The sequence below is a fragment of the Mus pahari genome, chromosome 3 (assembly GCF_900095145.1).
Source record: "Mus pahari chromosome 3, PAHARI_EIJ_v1.1, whole genome shotgun sequence".
Classification (NCBI taxonomy): domain Eukaryota; kingdom Metazoa; phylum Chordata; class Mammalia; order Rodentia; family Muridae; genus Mus; species Mus pahari.
The window spans coordinates 22,141,593-22,152,057 of record NC_034592.1 but is presented as its reverse complement, the minus strand read 5'-3'; the positions used below and the strand labels follow the sequence as shown (position 1 = coordinate 22,152,057).

The 10,465-nt window shown below is 43.0% G+C and overlaps 1 protein-coding gene across 2 annotated transcripts in view; it reads left to right on the top strand.

Annotated features, from left to right (window-relative positions):
* Positions 1-9,174, top strand: part of Psmd5 (proteasome 26S subunit, non-ATPase 5) — a 15,906-nt gene extending 6,732 nt beyond the window's left edge. For both annotated transcript variants that reach the window (XM_021193330.2, XM_029537024.1), the window contains 6 exons: positions 797-906; positions 2,631-2,773; positions 3,494-3,685; positions 4,824-4,933; positions 7,223-7,363; positions 8,566-9,174. In XM_021193330.2, the coding sequence (XP_021048989.1) occupies positions 797-906; positions 2,631-2,773; positions 3,494-3,685; positions 4,824-4,933; positions 7,223-7,363; positions 8,566-8,823 (954 nt within the window). In that variant the 3' untranslated portion in view covers positions 8,824-9,174. The remainder of the gene's footprint in view (positions 1-796; positions 907-2,630; positions 2,774-3,493; positions 3,686-4,823; positions 4,934-7,222; positions 7,364-8,565) is intronic.
* The last annotated feature ends 1,291 nt before the right edge of the window (positions 9,175-10,465 follow it).

Here is a 10,465-nt window from a genome sequence, read left to right as displayed (position 1 = left end):
CTCAGAAATCCGCCTGCCTCTCCCTCCCGAGTGCTGGGATTAAAGGCATGTGCCACCACACCCGACTTCCAAATTTATATTTTGATACATTAAATTGCATGCATTGGTCATGTACAGCATGATGTTTGTAGCATATATAAATGATCTTTGGGCCAATGGAATGGCATGGTGAGTAGAGGCACTTGCTGCCAAGCCTATGACTAGGGGAGAGAGATCCAACTCCCACAGGCTGTCTTTTGAGCCCATCTCCCTCACACATATACTCCCCTCCACAAAGTAAATAATTCAATGAAGATGTAAAAACCAAAAATCCCTGATTCTGCCACTTCTGTTAAATATTTCAGTATCCTATGTCTTTCATTAAGCATTCAGAACATGCTTGTCAAATGAACATGTGACAAACAGATACATAGATACAATTTTATTTCATGGTTCTTAGATACAGGCCTTGTACACATTAGGAACGTTCTACTTCTCTCTCTCTCTCTCTCTCTCTCTCTCTCTCTCTCTCTCTCTCTCTCTCTGTGTGTGTGTGTATCATTTTTATGTTTGTTGCTAATGTCAGCCTCATGCCCTGATAAATGCTTTCTTGGTGGAAGGTACATATATACCTAGATGAAATGGAATACTTTTTTACAAAAGTAATTTGTTTTATGTTCAATGAAGTTTTCCTAGAAACAAATCATGAAAGAATTAAGAATTCAGTTACATAGTACATATATAGTTCTGCATTTAGTTTAAAATGAGATCTAACAGATTGGACCTGTTTTGACCTTTTTTCTTTCTGTTCTCTCAGCTAATTATAGATATTTCTTCTGTGTCGTCAGAATCTTTAAACTACTGTACCACAAGTGGACTGGTGACCCAGCTCCTAAAAGAGCTGACGGGTGAGGACGTGTTAGTCAGGTAAGCAGACTTGGGAGACATCTTCCAGTGCAGTGCCCTGTTTTTGAAAGGCCACAAAGCAACCGTGGGTGTTAGTGTAGTCTCTGCTGTTGGTACTACACAGAGTGTGATCTCAGTGCTGGTGTTACTTTCAAGAAGCATTTTAGGAAATGGCTTCTTTTATCATGATAATACATTTAGCTTTGCAAAGTCCTGCATGATGTCTTAGCTATTTTCAAATGACTATATTCTCTGTCTCAAAGTTTGCCATTTGATTAATATGTTACAATATGTAATTTAAACAGTTATGAATCACTTTGATATATGCCATTTTAGATGACTTAGCATCTTACCAAGTGGCGTTATCAAATAGCTCTATGATATGATAGAAGAAATACCATGTTTTTAAAAGAATGAAGACTTGCTGGGCAATGGTGGCACATGCTTTTAATCCCAGCACTTGGGAGGCAGAGGCAGGCAGATGTCTGAGTTTGAGGCCAGCCTGGTCTACAGAGTGAGTTCCAGGACAGCCAGGGCTACACAGAAAAGCCATGTCGTGAGGGGAAAAAAAAATGAAGACATGAGCTTCATAACTCTTAGACCTCTACCTTGTTTGGCCTTGGACAAATGACTGTAGCATTTCTGTGCCCAGTTTCTTTTTCTTTTGCTGCAGTATTAGGGATTGAACTCAGAACTTACAATCAGGCAATCACTCTACCACTGAGCTGACATCCATGACTGAGAACATTAATAATTCTATAAAGACTATATGAGGATTAAGTAAATTAGCCATACAAACCAATATAATGGCTGACAAGGGTCCTTGCTGATTGTTAGCTGTGTCTTTTAGAGCTCCTGTTGTTCCTACTCCCAGGTCCTCTTAATATTACCTAGTGTTTGCTATATTCATCTGCATTCTCTTCCTTTGCTGTTATAATAGCATGGTAATTGCCATCTTTGTATATAGGTATTTCTGGTATTTAATGACTTTCTTTTGTAGTATGACTGGACTTGTTAAATCCATATATATACATTGGTTACTGGGTCTTTTTTTGAGACAGTGTTACCCTGGCTGTCCTCGAACTCACAGAGATCTACCTGTGCCTCTGGAGTGCTAAGATTGAAGGTCTGTGCCACCACCACAGTGTCACTTTGTACTATATTTGCATTTTCATATTTTAATCGAATGAACAAGGATGTAGATAAATCTGAGGTCAGGTGCTAAGCTTTTAACCTCAGCTAAACTGTGTTAGTTATTTATCGTAACTGCATGCCAGAAGGGACTGAAGGATTACTAATATTTGGTGATTACTATATGAGAAAGTGTTGCTGCTTTTCCAGACATGTGTGGGTAAATGGCAAGATGGCAAGCTTTCTTTAGAATAGCTCAGTGAAAGATGAGATAAGACGTTGGTAAGTCTAAAACAGTTGTGGGTGCAGGGGCCTCATGCAGCTTTGTTTTGTGTCTATTTGGTATTTCAAAATAAAACAAATTATTTTTTTAAAAAACCTCTTAAGAAACAAGCATGTTACAGAAATAGTATTGGGTCTCCAGTTAGAAGGTCAGGCCTCAGATCTGAACTCCACCTTAATAAGCTTGGAAAATGGTGGCGCTCTTGTATCTTCATCTGAAGAAGGAGCCAGAACTATGGGCCTTTCAGATTTGGCGAGAATAATTAAGTAAAATAGACCCCGTGTGAAATCAGTTTTAAAATGCTCTTCATTTTTGTCCTTTTTGACTTTAGAGCCACCTGTATAGAAATGGTGACATCCCTAGCATATACCCATCACGGACGACAATACCTTGCTCAAGAAGGAGTCATTGACCAGATATCCAATATAATTGTTGGCGCAGATTCAGACCCTTTCTCTGGCTTCTATCTGCCAGGTGAGAGCAGCTCTTCCAATGTCTGAGTTACACTGGCTCCTGAAAGGCAGGGCTTTCTCTCCTTCATGCTTCCATCACAAGACGCCGTAGCCACCATCAGTGGTACAGTGAGAGGATCCTGCATCACACCTGAGTGACTCCATGAATCCAAGTTATACATGTGATACAGCAGATTAGTAAAATGAAGGACAGAAAACATACCAGCAGATACCAAACATGCATGTGACAGCATCCTTTTAGCATGTCAGCTCAATCAGATGTAAAAGAAGTGCGTTATAACACAGCCCGGGCCGTGCATAAAGGCCCCATAACTGATGATGTGCTGAGGTGTGGAGTGCCAAAAGCCTCTCCTGTGATGAGGGGCAGGGCCCTCGCACCACTTCTCTGCAGTGCACACTGGTAAGAGAAAAGTAAAAGGTACATAAACCCAAAGAAGGTATGAAATTGTTCTATTTATAGGTATAAATGTGGGGTGATATCACATGGAGAATACTTCAGACTCCACCAAGAAACTGTCAGAGCTAAGAACTGAATTCAGTGAAGTTACAGGATCAACAGTACACGGATGGGTCTTTGAATCTCCTTGGCTGTCCGCTGCCGGCAGCACAGTGCTTAGCTGTCTCCTGCTGCCTACAGTTATTGATATTCCTGTGGAAACATGGAGCCCCCAATTTGTGTTTCTTATCCCTCTCCTAACATCTATTTTTGTAAATCTTTTAGGATTTGTGAAGTTTTTTGGAAACCTGGCCGTCATGGATAGTCCTCAGCAGATCTGTGAGCGCTACCCTGTTTTTCTGGAGAAAGTGTTTGAAATGGCCGATAGTCAAGACCCCACCATGATTGGTGTCGCTGTTGACACAGTTGGAATCCTGGGATCCAGTGTTGAAGGAAAACAAGTTTTACAGAAGACAGGTTGGTGTGACTTGACTTGGATTTTGTAAGACGTATTTTGGGCCAGGACTCCATGTTCAGGTTCATCTGCTGGTGGGATAACTGTTCTAGAAACTACTTTTGCAGGCGACAGTCTTCTTATCTCTGACATGAACTTGTCTCCCAGAGTCTTGTGACTGCTACTGAAAAGCTGTGGCTTTTGCTCCTTACTATATGTAGGCTTTCATACAACAAGAGCCATGCGGTTTGCTGCTAACATTTTCCTCGATTTTATGGCATTGCTTGTGTTGTGTTCTAGTTTCTGCACTGCCGGAAGCTGTATGAATTTCATTTACGTAACTTCTCTGGCCTCACGTTCCTCATTTATCAAAATAGCACAGCAGCAGCTTCTTCAGGGTTTTGAATATTTCGGAAGCACAGAGAGTCAGAACATTTTGTGTAAGACTCTTCTGAGCCTGTGCAGATTGGAACCTTTGCACTCCTCAGCGTAACGCTTTACCATGCAGAATCAGATAGAATGGTGTGTTTTAGGTTGATAATCATAATGCATAAGTATACATTGCTTTTCACTTCACACCCATTAGGATAGCCATTACCTTAATTTTTTTATTTATTTGTTTATTTATCTATTTATCTATTTAGCATGACAAGTGTTCAGATGTTAGAAAACAGTATGGAAGTTCCACAGAAAAATTAAACAGAGTTAATGTATGAGCCAGCAGTTCTGCCTCCTAGTATACAATATGGAAAGCAAAGGTTCAAGCAGTGTCTGTATACTCCTGTGTAGAGCAGTATTTGTCTGTTCAAAGCAGTTTAAACCCCATAATGTACGTGATGGATGAATGAGTTACATGTGGTGGAATCCTACTGTGTGTGAAAGTGTGAGGCTGTGACAGAAGCTGCAGCACAGAGGCGGTCTGAAGACATTTTGCCAGGCATGGAAGACAGACAAGCTTATGTTAAGTACATAGGGAGGTCAAGTTCATAGCAACAGAAAGCCGTGAGCGGGCACCAGGGAGAGAGAAGGGAGGGTGTCTTTGCTTGTTGGGTACCTCGTCTCAGGTTGGGCTGTTGAGGTGGATGGTGGTGATGGAGCACAGAAGTGTGAACGGGATGGGCAGCACTGGCTGGGTTTTATGTATCACCTTGTCCTTCACAGGAACCCGCTTTGAACGCGTCCTCATGAGAATAGGGTATCAAGCAAAGAATGCTTCCACGGAGCTGAAGATTAGGTGCTTGGATGCAGTTTCCTCTCTCCTGTATTTATCAGTAAGTTCACGGGGAAGTTGATGAAGGGCAGCGGGCTGTCTGTGTTTGGGAGGACGAGTTGGCATGGCACTAGTCAGTTTAAGAGGATGTTCTCCCAGGTGTTGTGCTTTTCACTGTAGTTAAGATAGTCATCTGCTGGCACATACCTTTAATCCCAGCCCTCAGGAGGACAGGAGATCTGAGTTCCAGGCCAGCCAGGGCTCCAGAAACCCTGGCTCAAGACCTAACAGAACAAAGCAGGGCAGTGGTTATCCCAGCACTCGGGAGGCAGACGCAGGTGCTCTGAGTTCGATGTCAGCCTGGTCTACAGAGTTCCAGGACAGTGACAGCTACCTTCACTATGTGACTGGGACATGAAAACTTTGTAAGGGTATTGTTTCAATTTATTCTTTTTTTTTTTTTTTTAATTTATTACATGTAAGTACACTGTATCTGTCTTCAGACACCAGGAGAGGTGTTACAGATGGTTGTGAGCCACCGTGTGTTTGCTGGGATTTGAACTCAGGACCTCCGGAAGAGCAGTCAGTGCTCTTAACCACTGAGCCATCTCTCCAGCCCTCAATTTATTCTTTAAGAGTTTCATTCACGTATGCACACATTTGATTGTATCCACTCCTTTCCAGTGTCCCTCCCTGTTCCTCCAATGCCCCCTCCAACCTCATGACTATCTGCTTTCTCTCTTATTATCTAATTAGTGCTGTCCGTATGCACAGGGTTTGAGGTCATGGCCACACATGCAAGACTGTCCCTTCCTCCTTGGCTGCTGTCAATCTCCTCTAGCTCTTCCTGGCTGCATTGGGGTTTGGGCTGGCTTAAGTTTGTGCAGGGAACCACAGCAGCTATGAGTTGGTGGGTGCAACCGCCCTGCTATCTCAAGCACTCCTCTCATCTTCCAGCTCTTACATTCTTTCTGCCCTCTCATCTGCAGTGTTTTCCGAGCCTTGAGGAGCAGGGGATTGATATAGATGTGTCACTATAGGCAGTATTTAAGTCACTTATTCCCAATAACCACTCACTGCCCATTGCAAAAAGAAGCATCTCTGACCAAGGCTGAAAGCTTCACAAATCTAAGAATATAATCATGAGCAGCTAGCAAAACAACAATAGGAGGTGCCCCTCTAAGACCTGTGACTTCCACGGCCATGGGCCATTTTATTTTACGTTACGTTATGTTATATTATGTGTATGGGTATTTAGCGCTTGTGTGCAGTGCCTGTAGAGGCCAGGAGAGGGCCCGGACCCCTAGAACTGGAGTTACAGCTTTACAGTCCCAAGCCTGAGTGCTGTCCTGTGGAGCAGGCCTCAGTCCAGTCAGATGCTTGGTTCTCCTACTCATAACAGTCATTGCCAGTGGGCACAGTGTTCATCACAGGTCGGAGTGGCAGCATTCAGGTCCAGCACTGGGCAAGAACACTGATGTCTTTCCTCCCCTGCATCCTGCATAGAGCAGTTTATGGTACTATGGAAGCTAGTCAGCTTAGAAGAAGTTTGCCAGTTACTGATTTCTATGTGTTTTGCAGTCAAACTGGGCATCTTTAGGAATAGGGTTATCATTTAGTTATGATGGACAGCCAAGAGCAACAGACATAACCCGCTTTAATGGGGGAGGTGCTCTCTGGGACCTCCTAACTATAGGGAGTCGCTGGGGTTTTCATTTAATAGTCCATTTTCTCTGGGAACAGCATTGTCCAGAATTTCTTTAGTTTTAGTTAACTTGCCCATAGCCCCTCCTCACTTCCTAAATTTATCACTGTGAATGAGAGAAGTGGGGTTAAAGGAAAGGTGCATATGTGTGGGCCCACATGCGGTAGTGCACATGTGGCACTCGAAGGACAACTTGATGGAGTCAGTTCTCCTACCCTATATGACACCTGAGGACTGAACTCGGGCTGTCAGGCTCACATAGCCAGGGCTTTACCCACTGAGCCATCAGCAGCTTGGTTACTCATATCTTTGTTTGTTTGGTTTTGTTTTTGTTTTTCAAAACAGGGTTTCTCTGTATAGCCCTGGCTGTCCTGGAACTCACTCTGTAGACCAGGCTGGCCTCAAACTCAGAAATCTGCCTGCCTCTGCCTCCCAGCTGCTGGGATTAAAGGCATGTGCCACCACCGTCCGGTGGATACTTATACCTTAAGTGTAATGTAGAATTACAGAGTAATAGAACTAGAGGGATCGTAGTGAGTAGTTCATCCCATCCAGCAAAAATAGGAACTTCCTGGCCTGGATTTAGAGATGGGTTCTCTCCAGCTGTGGTAACCTTGCCATGGGCGTTTCCTTTCTGTACTGTAGCCTGAGCAGCAGACTGATGACTTCCTGGGAATGACAGAATCCTGGTTTTCTTCCATGTCTCGAGACTCCCTGGAGCTCTTCCGTGGTATCAGTAACCAGCCCTTCCCGGAACTGCACTGTGCTGCCTTGAAAGTGTTCACAGTAGGTGCCTCTTCTCTGCAGACCCTTGTGACTACCAGCTCAACACAGCACTAGAGTGAGCTAGCCTCTGTGTGCACGCAGAAGTTTCTACCCTGCTGCTTCAGGGGCCATTGAGAGAGACACGTGCCAACGGGTTGTCAGTAAGGGGTGTTCACTACTGTCTGAGGTTTAAACCAGCTGCTATTGCTTCACAGATTAACCCAGCTCCTCGATGCCAGGCTGCTGGTTTCTCACCTCTGACCTTTGCCTTGGCTACTAATCTCAGCACTCTGCTAACTTTGCTCATGAACCTCTTATTTATTCAAGAAGTAGCTGCAGCACACTTTTCCTAAGCCTTGTGCAATGGTGTTGGATGGCCCTGGCTCTCATATATGAGAATGCTGTTATGCTTAATGCTGTTTTCACCCGAATGTTAGATGCTGGGGCCTTTCTCAAACTTCCCATCTATGAGGGGAGCCACACCGTAATAATAGTTACAAAGTTGGTTATAAAATTACAGCTAAGGGGCTAGAGAGATAGCTCAGCAGTTACTCTGGCTGCTCTTCCTGAGGTCCTGAGTTCAGTTCTCAGCAACCACATGGTAGCTCACAATTTTTTTTTTTTTTTTTTTAGATTTATTTATTTTATGTATGTAAGTACACCATAAGGTTGCTGGGATTTGAACTCATGACCTCCAGAAGAGCAGTCGGTGCTCCTAACCACTGAGCCATCTCACCAGCCTGCAGTTTTCAACCTGTGGGTTGCAACCCCATTGGCAAATCTGTCTCCTAAAACATTTACATTATGATTCATAACAGTAGCAAAATTACAGTTATGAAGTGTCAACAAAAATAGTTTTATGGTGGGGGGAGGTCACTGCAACATGAGGAACTGTATTAAAGGGCCTCTGTAGCTGGTAGCTGTCTTCAGACACACCAGAGGAGGGAGGGCATCAGATCCCATTACAGATGGGATGGTTGTGAACTACCATGAGATTGCTGGGAGTTGAACTCAGAACTCAGGAGCAAGTCAGTGCTGAGCCATCTCTCCAGCCCCATACAAAACTTTTAATATATAGAATTTTAAAAAATGTTTCTCAGGAATCTATTTGGACAAAGGGAGATGCATTTAAGGTTTGTGCAATCACACGTATCTCTAAGTATTATGTTGTCTGCTCATGAGCTTAACTATAAATTGTATTCTCTTTTTCCCTTCAATTTCAGGCTATTGCAGACCAGCCCTGGGCTCAGAGACTTATGTTTAACAGTCCAGGTTTTGTAGAATTTGTGATGGACCGGTCTGTGGAACATGACAAAACTTCAAAGGATGCCAAATATGAACTGGTAAAAGCACTTGCCAATTCCAAGACAGTTGCAGAGATCTTTGGAAACTCAAATTATTTGAGGCTCAGAGCATACCTAAGTGAAGGTCCATACTACGTAAAACCTGTTGCCACAACAGCAGTAGAAGGAGCTGACTGATTCCTTTCCACCTAAGACAGAGCAGGATTTCTCAAGGCACGTGATTCCATCCGTGCTCCACACCACAGGACGTCTGTCTTCCCAGAGCTACCATGGAGTGTGGCACAGCCTCACCATCAGCAGTGTTGTCCCTGCTTAATGCTGTGTGGACCCGGCTCTTGGACCGCAGCAAAAGCAGCAGGGGCCTGAGAGTGCCTGTGCTTCCCCGAGTCCTCGGGCTTGCCGAAGTCTGCAAGGTCAAGGTTTGTTTTCTCAGAGTTTCCATGGGCACACTCATGACCTTGTTTAAAAATAAAATGAGGGCTGGTGAGATGGCTCAGTAGGTAAGAGCACCCGACTGCTCTTCCAAAGGTCCGGAGTTCAAATCCCAGCAACCACATGGCGGCTCACAACCATCCGTAACAAGATCTGACTCCCTCTTCTGGAGCGTCTGAAGACAGCTACAGTGTACTTACATATAATAAATAAATAAATCTTTAAAAAAAAAAATAAATAAATAAAATGAAGCCAAAATGATTCTGGATTCCCTTAACCACATTTTCTTTTTCCATACCTGATTTTGCCTCAAAATCTTGGGTAGTCTCTAAAAAATACGTCATTTAGAATCATTGAATTATATTATTTGTATACAAGGAATAATAGTTTTAATAATATTTCTTTTTTTCCTTTGAAATTAAAATAAATCCAAAACTTGTTTGGCGTTGGTACTTTGGCTGTGTGTCACTTTTACCATGTTGTGGTTATAGGGAAGGAAGTGTAATGCCTTAATCAGAAAGTTTCCTTAATTATCGATTTATCCATTGGTGGGTCATCATCACTGAAGGCTTGGGGTAATTTTTCAGACCTATTAAGTCTAGTCTTGAGGTAATCATAGAGACTCTCTGGCTCCTAATGTCCAGAGTCAGAAGAGAAGGGACAGTATGTACCAACTAACATGCCATGTCACTGTTTTACAAATGTTCTTCACCTTTTCCCGGTGTTACTCTATCTAAATAGCAAAGCTCTCGACACAAAAAACACTTGGGGCCGAGGTGAGGGGGGTGTCTACTGGAGCCTGTCAGTGACACTTTAGAGCCAGGCCGTGTTTCTTTTATGCTGAGCTGAGGTAAATCATCCCTTCCTGTAACCTGACTTTGTAATGACTGGAGTCCTGGTCCAGTGCGTCATTTCTCCTCCACCACCTCCGAGTTTCCTTTTCCACACTGATCATTTCTATATGACCAATATCACAAATTAGCCTGTAGCCAGATACTTCCTGGCATGAAATATTTAAAGTGACTTATTTTAATGCCATTCATGATGTTACGTCTTTTCCCTTAACTTTGGTCGCAGTAATATATATAATATATATGTAATTCACATGGTGAAATAAAATATAAGTGTACTTTTCAGTGGCATTATATGTGTTATACAGTGATTACTGCTGTCCCTCTCCAAAACTGTCTATCTTTCAAAACTAAAGTTTTATATCTATTAAATGGTAATTCCTCCTGCTTCTGCCAACCACCATCCCAAGTCATGCTGTTGACTTAATTATTTAACTTCAAGGTTCAGAGGAGTCCTCTCTCTCCTGTGTATGGTGTGTATACTCATTCTGCTTTGTTTTGTTTCTTTTTTTTTTAAGGATTTATTTATTTTACGT